General features: G+C 62.5%; 1 protein-coding gene across 1 annotated transcript in view; it reads left to right on the top strand.

The window, feature by feature from the left end:
- Positions 1 to 13,903, top strand: part of TRAPPC9 (trafficking protein particle complex subunit 9) — a 171,600-nt gene that overhangs the window by 116,097 nt on the left and 41,600 nt on the right. Inside the window, 1 exon segment of the mRNA XM_080646835.1 lies at positions 10,231 to 10,384. Coding sequence (XP_080502961.1) covers positions 10,231 to 10,384 — 154 coding nt within the window.

Genomic DNA, 13,903 nt, shown 5'->3' on the forward strand with positions numbered 1-13,903 from the left:
TGAACCAGTCAGGGCACATGCCTGGTTGCGGGCTCCATCCCCAGTGGGGGGCGTGCAGGAGGCAGCCGATCCATAATTCTCTCTCGTCGTGGACGCTTCTAGCTCTCTCTCCCTCTCCCTTCCTCTCTGACATCAATGAAAACGTATTAAAAAACAAAAGCAGTCAGTCCTGGCCTGGGAAGCCTGCCATCCGAGGAGGAACAAGACAAGACGGACACGGACAGTGGGGGGGGGGGGGGCGCTGCCTGGCGCAGCGGCGCAGACTCTGGGCGGAGAGGCGCCCTGAAGGCCGTGGTGGGAGCTGCCTGGGCCTCGCGAGGAGGCGAGGAGGCGGAGCTGGGCCTGCGACGTGGCGGCCGCGTGCCCGGGAGCAGCAGCGTGGCCCAGAACGGGGGGAGGGCGGCAGAGTCCCGGCGCTGGCGGCACCTGGTGGAGAGTGCGTCCGGCAGAGGGGCGGTCAGTCGTCAGCTGAGTGGTGCTCGGCGCACACGCTGTGCGGAGGCGTGAGGGTATCGACAGGACAGCCTCACAGCTTGGCTCTGGCCCCCGGGGACCGAGGGCCTGGCATGGCCTCGCCCGGCTGCTCTGGTCCCTGAGACGGGCTCCTTGCCCACTGTGCTCCTTTATCCTGCACGTGGGCTGAGGGGAGCCTGGGCTGCAGGGGCCTGACTGCGGCCCCCACTCAGCGTGTCCTTCAGCTCAAGCCCTCGCCACCAGCTCACTGGAGTCTGTGACCGGCCGCTGCCCAACACTCAGGCCCTTGCTTGCCGGGCTGACCCGACGGGGAGGCCGTTCACAGGGAGGAGCAGAGCGAGCCGCAGGGTGTCCGCTGGGGCTCAGCTCCTCCAAGTCCCCTCGGAAAGCAAGTCCGCTGGACGAGCGTCCACTCTGCGTGGCCCCATGCGGGCCTCTGGCCTCGCTCTCCTCTCGCTCTGCACGTCCGTGTGCACATCTGTGAGGTAGAGGGGGCGGCCCGAGTCCTGGGCGCATGTGGGCCGGGCCCCAGGCAGCACGTCCCTGGTCGCTAGGCAGTGCCCTGGGGCAGGGCCGTCCCCCCCAGGCTGTCGCGGAGGGACCGTAGCCCAGGGGCCTCCACCTGGGTCGGAGCCACGGCTGTGTGCGGGCCTGTCCCTCTGCCAGACCCGGTTCCTGTCCCTGCAGGGTGCCCGTCAGCTCCTCCTGGCCTTTGAGGGGCAGCTCACCATCGGCTTCAGTGAAGCCGTGTGCCCGCCCACAGCCCAGTGCCCTCCAGGGCCGTGCCCCGGGGTCGCCCCAGTCCCCTGTGACCTTGAAGTAGCCAGGGCCACTTGTGCCCTCCAGTTTCTATGGCAACTCCCTGGGCCTTGCTGTGGACAGAGGTGGCTGTGGCTGTCGGGACTAATTGGCATTAAGGAGCTATTTTTAGGTCCCGTGAGGAAACGCTTCAGTGAGGGCTGTCACAGGGCAAAGCTGCCCAGAGCAGCTCGGCGCGGGAGTGAGCTGGCTCTGAGCGGGGCCTGGTGCCGGGTTCCTCGCCCGACTGACCTTCTCTGGCTCCTCTGGCTCCTGACGCCCCACAGAGCTCCCCGGGGCTCCTTAGAAGTGACCTCCTGTGCCCAGTTCTGGGTCCACAGAGCCGCCCAGAAAGAGGTGCTTTCCTCCCAGGGTGGGGCCACCCTAGCCCCTTCGCAGTGCTCTGCGGGGCCCGGAGTGTCTGTCCTCCAGCGGCGCCCAGGCGTCCGGCTGGCTTTTGTGTCCCCTCTCGTCTCATGTTCTTGGCACCCTCCTGTTCACCGTTCCGGGGAGAGCCCCAGGGACCCCAACTGCGGACGCCGGGCGGGTCTCCCCGTTCCGGGTCCAGTTCAGTTTATCCTGCTTCTGCCGTCCACGGTGTTGTCACTTAATGTAACTACTGGGCTTGGCGACTCTCTAACCCCCGAGCCTGCCCCTCCTTCTGTGGTGAGGGGGAAAAGGGGGCTCCACGGGGCTCTGGGAGGGGGAGCCGAGACCCCGTGTCAGAGCCGGGCCTGTGCCTGGCACACAGCGCTCACTCACTGCCCCTCGCCGATTCTGAAGCCGGGGGAGCAGGGCCTTGGCACGGGAGGCAGGGAGCCAGCCCTGTTGAGCCTGAATTTGGTCGGAGGTTAAGCCGTGGAGGCGAGAGAACGCAGTGTGCTGTCAGAGGGCAGACCTGAGGGGGGTCCATGTCCGCCTCTTTCTCCGAGGAAGGAGGTTAGAGGAGGAGGTGTGTTCTTATGCAGTTTGGGGCGCTGAGAACACATCACTGCAGCGAGGCATTCGGGAGGCAGGGGTGTCTCCCCCCAATGGCACGGGACGCGGTGATGGCGCGGGACGCGGTGATGATGCACGCTCTTGCTCTGCCCGAGGAGCTACAAGGTGCCGTTTCTCGGTTGCGTTGCCGTGGAAATGGTGCTTAATCGTGTTAATGCTCTGGGCTCTGATTATTTCTCTGAGACTCTCCGGCCTTCAGAGCCCTTTGCTGCTGACTTAGAAAGACTGACCTTGGAGCCAGTCTTGAGATTTTTCTTAAAAGGGGCTGCAGTGGGGTTCCTGAGACAGAGACGCGGGAGACACTGCACAGCCACTTCCCTGCACACTGACACGGCCCTTCCGCGTCTCGGGTGTTCTGGGACGTCCACTTAAGACAATGATTGATTTTTTTTCTCCATTTTTTATTATGAAAAATTTCAAACATGCAGCAAAGATAAAAGAATTTCTCAGTGAGTATTGGTAACCCCCCCACCTTGATTTGTCATTACTATTTTGCTATACTAGCTTTATCACGTATCTGTAGGTACACACACATGCACACACACATATACACACATATATATAGTGTCGCAAAAAATGTGTACATGCTTAAATAGCTGATAGCTGTTAAATGAAAATGAAATGCTTTAATAAACACTGCCTTTATAATTAATTCATAGTGTGTGTATATGTTTTTAGGGTATACCCTGTATCCTATATTATAAAAACCTAATATGCAAATCGACTGAACTGTGGAATGATTGGTCGCTATGATGTGCACTGACCACCAGGGGGCAGATGCTCAACGCAGGAGCTGCCCCCATCCCGCAGGACCCGACTGGTGGGGTGGGGGCGGGGGGTGTGCGGGCCAGTGAGTGGGCGGCTCCAAGCCAGCCAAGGCAGGTGCCAGTGGGGTCTCCCCCCCCTCGCCAATTGCCCTGCAGGGCACCCCGCAGATCGGCCCTAATCGCTGGCCAGGCCTAGGGACCCTACCCGTGCACCAATTTTGTGCACTGGGCCTCTAGTTTTTTTTTTTTTTTATATATCTGCTTATATATCTCCATCTTTTTATCCATCTACTAAACCAGGATATTTTGTTCACGGACTTTAAAGTAGATTGCAGACATCAGCACACTTGCCCCTGAACACACGTGACAAGCATATCGTCCACTAGAGCTGACTGCTGCTCCGTGATTTCAGAACTGTGAATAGGCGGTGGCTTGTGCTGCGGCCCGGCCTGGCCCACGTGGTGAGGTGGCTCATGCTCGAGTGGAACGTGCATCCGAGGTTGCTCGCCGCATGCTCGCTCGTACCTGCTGGGGGACCAGCATGTTTGTTCGCTCCTGTCTTTACTGGCTGTGTTTTTCGGTCTCTGGGTGCGGGCAGGACGGGGAGCGCACCCAGGGCCCCCTCACTGGCTGCCATGAGCGCCCTGCCCGCACACGTTGCTGTTGTGGGTGCGTGGGCTCCACAGCCTCAGCCAGGACGCGGTCCCCACTGAGGTGCCGCCAGCTCCTGATCCTGCCGCCTTGCCTCCCATTTTGTGTCATGTCGCTGCCCCCTGTGCTCCCCTGCGTGACAGATTGCCCGTGAGTAAGGGAAAGCATCGAGGCATAAATCCCCCAAGAGCCGGTTTCCTAACACGGACGTGTGCTTTTACTCTGGTTTCCGCAGCCTCTCTGGCAGGCCATTGTCATCACGATAGAGCAATAAATCACAGCCGTGTTACAGGGTGAAGCACCCGAGTTTCTCATTCGCCGCCTTTGCGTTTCCCTCCCTCCTCCGGCCCGGACACGTGACCCTCACTGACGGCTGACAGAGCACAGACCTGCTCTATCCAGGGCTGTCTGTGCCTGGTCTGCGTGGGGCTGGCTCTGCAGCGGGACAGTCCCAAGCCCATGGCCCGTGCAGGCAGACAGGGGGAGAGGGCAGCTCTGGGGGCTCGGGGTGGCTTAGTCCGTGCTGACCCTTCCTCCCGGACCATCCCCGGTGCTGGGCTTCTGTGTGCTACGTGCCCGAGGAGTGTGCCAGGCCTGGGAGTGTTCGCCTTCTTCCTGGACGCACCACGGGATCCCTCAGTGAAACCTCGAGTGTGAGGACCGCTGTCGCCTGCATTGGCCCATCACTGACCCCTAGTCCTCAGGCTCCTCTGTGAAACGGGGTCATACCTGCTCCAAGGGGCTGTGAGGATGGGGACATGGTCCTTGAGGGCGGGCGTTCAGGCTGAGGCTGGCATCTACCACGCATGTTCTCCTCTTCCGAGTGGACGGCCGAGCTCCCCACGTTCGTGATTGTGGAGGTGGGGTTGGCATCGTCTGCAGGCTCCTGCCTGGACCCCCTGGGCAGCTGGGAGGGGGGAGGGCGAGAGCAGGCCTGGCCGCCTGCACCCGACAGCAGAGCCGGGAAGTCAGCAGGCTCTGGCACCTGAGGGCATCGGCCTGCCCTGCCTCAGTTTCCACCTCTGTGCCAGGGGAACTAGCGGGCTGTGGCGCGTCCACAGGTTATCACGTGTGTGCCGCCCGGTGAGCACTGAGGTGCCTCTGTGTCATCCTCCTCCCGCTGGCCCACGTGGCCTCCTTCCGCCTCCTTCCTCTCTGAGCCTCTCCCGGCAACGTTCCTGTCTGAGCTCCCTCCCCATGGGGCCCGTCGTGGGCACCTCTCACTGTATGGCAGGACGGGGAGGATTGAGGCTGTCTTTGAATGTTCATCTCGTCACTGTGACGTTTCTGCCCTTTTAACGCCGTGGCTGGAACAAGTTGGGTATAAATAGCACTTGTCTATCTCCTTGAAGGCCGCGAGCGCTGCTGTTTGAGCTCCAGAATGCAAACCAGAGCTCATGCCGAGCTTTGATCTCGCCGTTCCCTCCCTTGCTGTCAGTGTGAGCCGAGCCAGCCGCCCAGCCTGCCAGGGGAGGCTGCCCGAGAGAGCGCCACCCAGCATGCACTTAGCTGTTCTCACACTGTTGACGCTACGTGCCAACCCCAGGCTGCCATGGCCCTGCCCTGGCCCCACAGCCTGTCCCTTGCAGGAGTCGGAGGGAGGTAGATGCAAGTTAAAACGCATCTGTGACATCCAGGTGACCCACACTTGTTGAGCACCCACTGTGTGCTCTACATGCTAGGTGCTACCTTTGTGTCACCTGTGGGTAACAGAGGGTTAGACAGACAGCGGGACCTACTCAACCACGACTGCCGGGCGGAAGAGCCCCTCACCTACCGTCCCGTCTCACAGGTGAGCACCCCCAGGTCAGTACGCCACTGTTGGCGTGCGTGCTCGGTGCTCAGCGCGTGGCCTGCGGCATCTTAAGCCTCATGACTGCACTCTCAGCTCGTCCCTGTTCTTACGGCTGCAAATTGCTCCAGGGCCAGCTGCCTGACCCCGGGGGACACACGTGGGTGCATGTCCAGGTGTCCATGTCTCCGCAGCCCCGAGCTCGGACATGAGGGGGGCAAGCAGACATGTGGGGCCCCTCCCCGAGCTTGGCACCCACCCTCCGATCGTTTGCGAGGGAGATCTGAGCGTTTCCTGTTCTTGTTTGCTTTTCTCATTTAATTTAGGGACTAGGAGGTTTAATTCAGAATCGATGAAATGTGTAATTAGATGTAATAGTCCTTTCTTACTAATGGCAACTGATTTAGTATGATTGAGGCATTTTGTTAACAAAATGGGGCACTTCCCTCCTTAGCCAGTCCGCTCTGCACTGAGCAGCTCCCTCTGGGAGGAGAAGGCTCCAGCCACATGCAAGCCTTCCGGTGCTTCTTAGCTCAGCCAGTGTTTCTGCAGCACCTACTGTGTGCCCGGCCATGTGCCAGCTGCTGGGCAGGTGAGGACAGATCGGCTCCGTCTCTGCTCGCCAGAGACCCCTCCGCCTGCTGGGGAGACGCGTGCCTGCGATGCTGGGCGTTTTGATGAGCTTCATCAGAGACGCTGGGAGCACGGGGGTGGGAGGGGAGCTTAGCTGGCAAGGTGGGGCTGAGACCTGGGCTAGACACCGGGTTCTGAGTGTTCCCGTCCCGGTGAGTAAGACGTGGGGGTGATGCCGGCGGGGGGAGCCGGGGAGACCCTAGCAGGTCCGGATCCCAGAGGCTGGTGCCCTGGCGCGCGCGGTCAGGGTGCGGGGAAGCCGCTCTGGCCCCTCCCTTGGTGGTGTGAGCGCAGGCTGGTGTGTCCTGCTGGCTCACTGGCGGCGCAGTCATGCCAAGAGCTGCATGGGAAGAGCTGGTCTTCGCAATAACGAGGGCTGACGTGGGCACCTCGGAGAGAAGGCCAAGGCCTGGGCGTGTGAGGAGCTCCCACTTCTCCCCACCCCTCCCACTCGGGTTCAGGTCTCCAGGATCGTTCCGGGCTCTGCTCACCAGGCCCTGCCAGGCTCCTTGAATTCAGCACCTCGGTCAGCGCCGCCCTTCCACACCCTCACTCCAGCTGCCAGTGGTGCCACTCCCTGCCTGGACCTCCCCTGGCTGCCAGCTGTGCCCCGTCCAGGCCTCTGGGCCCCACCGTGTCCCCATTCCGGCCTCCTCCTGGCCCTCCTGCTCACAGCCTGCTGCCTTGCAGCTCCTCCAGCACAGGGTGGCGGGCAGTGCAGGCGCGTGGTCCGCGCTGGCCTCGTTCAGGCCAGGCTCGTGCACTTCCCGCTGCTCCCCTCCCTCCTCGCCGGGCGTCCCGCTGACTCTACTCATGGGATCTTGGCTCTCGGGCCTCTGCCTCCCTGTCTACACCCCTCATGATGCTGGGCGTTCCTTTGGAGCCTCGGCGCCCCATCTGTAAACCAGGACCCACCTGCCCACACTCTGGTTTCACCGGGGCGAAGTAGGAGAAGCTCCACACGCTGGGCACAGGGGCCCGGCTTCTCTCGCTGCAGCCCCTGCGGGACGCGACGTGGGCGGGGGGGGGGGGGAGTGTAGTGCCCAGAGAGAGGCCGCAGAGCGCGAGGGGTTGTCATTGAGGAGCTTTCACGCCCCCCTGTGTGCGCGCCTCTTGGAAAGAACGCTGGCCTCTGGAAATGGCTCTGATTTTTACTTCCTAAAGGCGTCTCCTTTACTTCTCACCCCGAGTTCTATAAATAGTCCTGGAGTTTTGTTGACAGAGCTGTTTGCTGAAGGTTGTGTGAATGTTACTTTGCACACAGACGATACTCAGGCGATTTCCGACGTATAAATCCCTGGAGAAGCCACGCCTCGGACACTTGTCTTCCTGCTGGCGATTCTGGTTTGGATGGGGCCCCGGCACTGAAAACTGGTCCCATCAGCCCTTCCCAGTGACCTCCGTCCGGTCTGAGCGACACCCAGGGTCGGTGGTCGCAGTCCCACTCCACCATGTCCTGCTCCCGGCAGTGACAAGCCCGTCGGGATGGTCTCGCCCCCCCACCCCCCGCCTGCCCTGCCCCCTCAGCTCAGCCAGCCGGCTTCCCAGCTGCCCCCGAGGTTGCCCGGAAGCACTGGCTATCCCTTTCTACACCCCCATAGCACCCTGAGCACCCTGTGTCACAGCTCTGACCACCACCTGACAGTCCACCTCTCCGCCCCGCCTCCCCAGGAAGGCAGGTGGGGTGGGGCACAGCGAGGCTCCTGGGTGAGGCCCTGCCTGGCTGGGTCTGAGGGGTGCATGGAGTTAGCATCTGGGGAGGGTGGAGCCGTGGAGAGGGGCCAGCCAGCATCCATGCAGGGCCGTGAGCAGAGGGCTGCCTTAGAGCCTGGCTCTTTGTCCCCTGTGACTGCTGTACATTACTTTCTCTCAGCTCACCCTCAGTGATGGGGGTGGTGACAGGTCCCCCTAAGCATAAATGAGATAGTGCATGCACAGGCGCCTTCTCTGCACCGTCTGAGGTCTCCTCCCGGTCCCTGCAGCTGGTTCCACACCTGAGGGTTCGGCAGAGGCTGCCTCAGCAGCAAGAGACCACACAGACTCCCGTGTGACATGCCACACGGGCTCTGGCAGGTCACACCACACGGGCTCCGGCAGGTCACACCACACGGGCTCCCGCAGGTCACGCCACACGGACTCCTTCAGGTCACTCCACATGGGCTCCCGCAGGTCACACCACACGGGCTCCTGCACGTCACGCCACACGGGATCCCGCAGGTCACGCCACACGGGCTCCCTCAGGTCACGCCACACGGGCTCCCGCAGGTCACGCCACACGGGCTCCTGCACGTCACGCCTCCGCACTATCCATCACCTCCCAAGGAAAGTTCGATTTACTTCTGCGGGGCGGGTCCCTCTAAATCCGACGCCTTGGTTTGTATTTAAATGTCATCGTTAGACGTCCCGGGCGAGGCCTTCAGCTGTTCAGAGGCTGAATCACACGATGTGGCTTTGAGACCAGCGCTTTTTAATAGACTCTTTGAACATCTCAGCACCTTTCTTTCGTGCCAGCTCTCGACTATTACTGACACATTTGGCCATAAAATGAGACATGAAAATTGGCAGTCAATCGTGGTATTAATTCTACTTCACTCTGACTCATCAAAGACGAACGGGATCATTAGCGGCAGGGATGGTCTGGGAGGGGCTGGGCCCGCGGGATGCCGGGCGGTCGGAACTGCAGGCCAGGGCTGCGTTCTTTGGCGTCTCCTTACCTCCTCGGCACCTGGATCTCTTCCTCTGCATGTGGGGTCAGTAGTCACCACGGCAGCCACCATTCCGAGTGTTCTTCGTGTACTGGGCACGTGCCAGCCCCTTTGTATCCACTACCGTCTTTAACCTGCAGAGAATCTTACAAATGGGGTGATCAGCCAACAGAATGGGGGTCTTGCAGAGAATGTGGTACTAGAGCGGGAACCTGTAGGGTAGAAGTGGCTTAAGACGGGGCAGGCGGGCGCAGGGGCTGGCTTTGGGCCTGTGGGCGCAGGGCTGGCTGTGGGCTGGCGGGCGCAGGGCCGGCTGTGGGCTGGCGGGCGCAGGGCCGGCTGTGGGCTGGCGGGCACAGGGGCTGGCCGTGGGCAGGCGGGCGCAGGGCTGGCTGTGGGCTGGCGGGCGCAGGGCCTGGCTGTGGGCTGGCGGGCGCAGGGCCTGGCTGTGGGCTGGCGGGCGCAGGGCCTGGCTGTGGGCTGGCGGGCGCAGGGCTGGCTGTGGGCAGGCGGGCGCAGGGCTGGCTGTGGGCTGGCGGGCGCAGGGCCTGGCTGTGGGCTGGCGGGCGCAGGGCTGGCTGTGGGCTGGCGGGCACAGGGGTTGGCTGTGGGCAGGCGGGCGCCGGGCCTGGCTGTGGGCTGGCGGGCGCAGGGGCTGGCTGTGGGCAGGTGGGCGCAGGGCTGGCTGTGGGCAGGCGGGCGCAGGGGCTGGCTGTGGGCAGGCGGGCGCAGGGCTGGCTGTGGGCAGGCGGGCGCAGGGGCTGGCTGTGGGCAGGTGGGCGCAGGGCTGGCTGTGGGCAGGCGGGCGCAGGGGCTGGCTGTGGGCAGGCGGGCGCAGGGCTGGCTGTGGGCAGGCGGGCGCAGGGGCTGGCTGTGGGCAGGTGGGCGCAGGGCTGGCTGTGGGCTGGCGGGCGCAGGGCTGGCTGTGGGCTGGCGGGCGCAGGGGTTGGCTGTGGGCAGGTGGGTGCAGAGGGCCAGTGAGGCGTGGTGTGTGTGAGCCAGTCTGTCTGGCCGAGGATGGAGCGTGAGGACGAGGAGCGACAGGGCTCTGATGATGCGTTGCAGATCCCAGGGGGCTTTGGGGCCCCCAGGTTACGTAAGTGCCGGTGTCCGAGGTTCTCCGCAGCGGCCCTGTCTGTCCCGTCCTCTTCCAGATGTAACATTTCTGGGGCCCGAGCCTTCCGCGAGGTGGGAGTCTGTGACGAGGACTCAGTCCTGCACGGTGTGTGGAGCCAGCTCTGAAGCTGGAGCTACCCCGGGGGTCTCAGGTTATTTCGTCTCCTCGGAACGCACCGTCCTGAATGGCGATGGTGGCCCCTTACGCTGTTTCCCGCTGGCATGTGCCGGTTCTCCCACGCCAGCGAGGACCTTGCCCCCCTGACGAATTCTCTGCTGTGTCCCCTTCTCTCAGAATGGCGATTCAGGTGGACAAGTTCAACTTTGAGAGTTTCCCAGCGTCCCCTGGGGAGAAGGGACAGTTCGCGAGCCCGAGGCAGCTGGAGGAACAGAGGCAGCAGGCGCGCGGCCTGGAGATCAACAGCAAGCTGGGCATCCGGTGGCGGATCATATCCTTTCACGGCCGTGGCTCTCGAGGCCCTGCTCGGGCTTCCTGACCACGGAGGGGACCCGGGAGGGGTTAGCACTGCGTTTCTTAAAAATACCTTTTCGTTGATTTCAGAGAGGAAGGGTGAGTGAGATAGAAACACCAGTGATGAGAGAGAATCATGGATCGGCTGCCTCCTGCATGCCCCACACTGGGGATCGAGCCTGCAACGTGCCCTGACCGGGAATCGAACCAGCAACCTCTAGGTGCATGGGATAATGCTCAACCACTGAGCCACGCTGGCCGGGCAGCTGTTGCATTTTAGCCACAGGTAGCTCAGAAATGCCACAGCTGGGAGAGAGGGCCGAAGAGAGGGCATCTTCTCCGTCTCTCAGCACCTGCAAGGCCCCCAAAGGAAGCACCGATTCGGGGGAGGAAAGGTCTTGGATCCTGGATTTCTTGCCCGTGTAGATACTCGGGTTAGTGACGGGTTCTGCTGGCACCCCTTTACCTGGTGCACCCCCCTGCCCTGAGTGCTGCCTCTGTCTCACCCGGCCCCAGGCTTGCCTCTCCAGGTCCTCAGCCCACAAGCCCCTCGGCGATGCACCCTGCAACTCCCCCGGCAGCTCAGCACCCTGCCTGGCACTCGCGTCCCCTGGTCTCTGACACTGGGGCACTGAGTTGAGCCGCCGGCGGCCCTGCCGAGGTGAGAACGCCCACATTGGAGTCCCAGAGTTCCCGGTGCGGACTGGAAACAGTCGGGGGAAGAGGCTCGCTACTCACCTAAGCGCCCTTCCAGTAGCGCCACTGCTTTTTATCACGACCGAAGGGGGGCCGGGCGCAGCCCCTGCACCTGTGCTTGCTGCAGAGCTGGCGCGTGGGCGCAGATGGCCCGCTGTCCTGGGGGATGTCGAGGAGCGCCCCCAGCCCGGCACCCCCTCCAGGACGCTCACCTGGGAGCACCCGTCAAGGGTTTCCCGCTGGGCTCACAGCCATGTGTCAACTGGGCGCTGGGAGCAGGGCGCTGCTTCCCCCGGGCGAGGCGAGGCGAGGCGAGGCTGCAGACTCCGGCTGGCGGGCTCGGGAGAGGCTGGTCCCCCGCCAGGCGGCACAGGCCCCAGCGGAAGGGCTGATGGAACCATCATTTTCTCTAAAGTACCCGACGGGGTCCTGGGGAACTTCACTCACGTAAGCGGGCGGGATCTCAAATGCTGCTCAGTGGCTTCAAATGGCCCTTTGATTACGGCACATCCCCCGATATTTCACCGCTAATGGCCGAGCAGACAATGGGAGGGGAGGTGTGTGAACCTTCTGCGTTTTCCCTGCTTCTCGCTGTGAGTTTCAAAGATTCGGAGAGAGTATTCACGATTCCCAAGACACGTAGATTAACTGAGATGTGAGCGTGCAAACGTTTGTGAACAATAGGCTCTGCACAAATACTGATGAATAATTAAATGTAATTATAGTGATGGATGACCCGCAGATAAGATCTGTCAAGTAGACTGGGCTCCTTAGAAGCAGGAGGGATCTCATCTTGGTGGGTCTTTTCATCCTTAGCACCCCCACAGCATACTGAGTGGGTGTTGCTAAACACCCCGTGTGGATGCGGGCCCTGCAGGGGAGGCACATGGGGCGCACGCACACCTGAGCAGGAGTGTAGGGAGGAGGGGGGGGGCTGGGGGTGCATCAGAGAGGGCGTCCCAGATAAGGTGGAGGTGAGCTCCAGAGAAGGTGGGCGGGCACCAGAAAGGCCAGGCTGAAGAGGCTCCGGGCCCCGGCGGCAGGCACCAAGGCGGGAAGCAGTGCCGGACGCTGGGTGTCGTGGCTCACCCCCTTCGAGGGTTTGCGACAGGCAGGAGGTGTGAGCGACCTGTAGTGACTCCACGTAACTGAGCCACGCCTTTGCGGCAGCGAGTGGCGAGTCTGGAGGGCCCCGTGGTTCCTGTCAGTCAGACACTGCCTGAGCTGGGAACTCGCTCTGGTTCAGCAGCACAGGGCTGTCAGTTGTTACACACAAGTGGCTCCGAGGCTTGCAAAGCCTGGGTCACACGACAGTGATGGCACAGTCCCCCTGCCCCGGGGTCACCTTCCCTGTCCTCCGAAGGGACAGGAGCAGGTCCGGGAGACAAGGACCTGTGACTTAGTTGGAAACTTAATTGCTGCATCCCAGGTGCCCGACCAGAAAGGGCTTAAGGGGAGGCAGGCCCTTCAGCACCACGGACAGTCCCCGAGGGCTGTCCTGGGACCAGGAGGAAGAGGCGGGCCCAGCGCCTGTGGGCCCTGTGTGTGGGGGTCCCCACCGTTCCTGGCATCCAGGTTTCCTGTGTCTGCAGGTGGGGCTCCAGGGTCAGACTGCCCTGATCCCCCCACTTCCTTGCGGTGCCAGCTGCTTTGGTCTCTGCGAGGGCCTGGATGAAAAACGCTCTGAAATGGAAATGGCGGTCCCTGCCTTCCACCCTCCACGTTCTCAAGTCTAACGTGAAAACGGTATCACGTAGAGCAGATCTGTGTTAGACGCGTCCTGCACGCACAGCCTCGCGCGGGGAGCCTGCAGAGGCGTCCTGCTTGTAGGAATAATGGTAGGACCATCGCCATTATCATCATTTATTGACCTCTGGCCCCAAGTGCTAGGGTCTGTGTGTTTAAGGAGGAGGAGTGGCCGCCACCTCCGCCTTCGGTGCTGGGACTGTCGCCTTGGCCGCAGTGGCGGCAGGAAGGGGCAGCGTGGCGGAGGGTCGGCCGGTTCATGTTCAGTGTTCAGGCCCAGACACAACACTGCTTGGGTGGCTCCTGGGGCCGAAAGGGGGTGTGGCTGCAGGTAATTAGCTTTATTAGCTCAGCTGTAGAGTTCCATGGCTCACGCCCAACAGCAAATGAATACAGAAGTGTGCTCCGGGCCCGGTTCCCAAAGCCCCCGAGCCACTGGCAGCTTGCAGTGGCTCCCACACTGACTCGCTCTCCAGCGAACCATTGCCAAGCTCCTCAGCCATCGGCAGGCCCCGCGCGACCGCCTCGAAAGCCTGGTGCGATTTCTGTAGCGAGGGGGTAAGGTGCCACGCGGCAGAGCCTTAATTTCAAACGAGGGCATGGACAGGCGCCGTGGCCCCCAGCGGTACAGGACAGGGCTGCTGGCTGCGGGGGTGCAGGGCAGGGCCGTGCAGGCTCTCCCAGGGCAGGCCCCCTGAGGACAGCGTGGCTATTTCTCGGAGTCCCCGCAGGCCGGTGGGAACCGAGCACCCGCCCCTGTCAGTCAGCCACTGGCTATGGGCTGCGTGGAGGCGGAGGGGGCTTTGTGGGCGCTCCTGAGAAGAGGGGGTGGGCCCCCCTAGCAGTGGTGGAAAGAGCTGCGTGGAGCCCCCGGAGCCCCTGGTCCTGCCCTGTCCCGCCTTAGGCCAGGGAGGGGCCGCGCAGGTCATTGAGGTCACAGACACCGGACCCCGGCGCCCGACAGGCTTCCCGCTGGCTGGCTCCTGGGAAGGAACAGAGGCGTTGGCTTTCAAAGACAACAGAGCCGAGGGCGCTGTGTCCCCACAGGTGCTCG

Source organism: Plecotus auritus (assembly GCF_963455305.1).
Source record: "Plecotus auritus genome assembly, chromosome: 11".
Taxonomy (NCBI): domain Eukaryota; kingdom Metazoa; phylum Chordata; class Mammalia; order Chiroptera; family Vespertilionidae; genus Plecotus; species Plecotus auritus.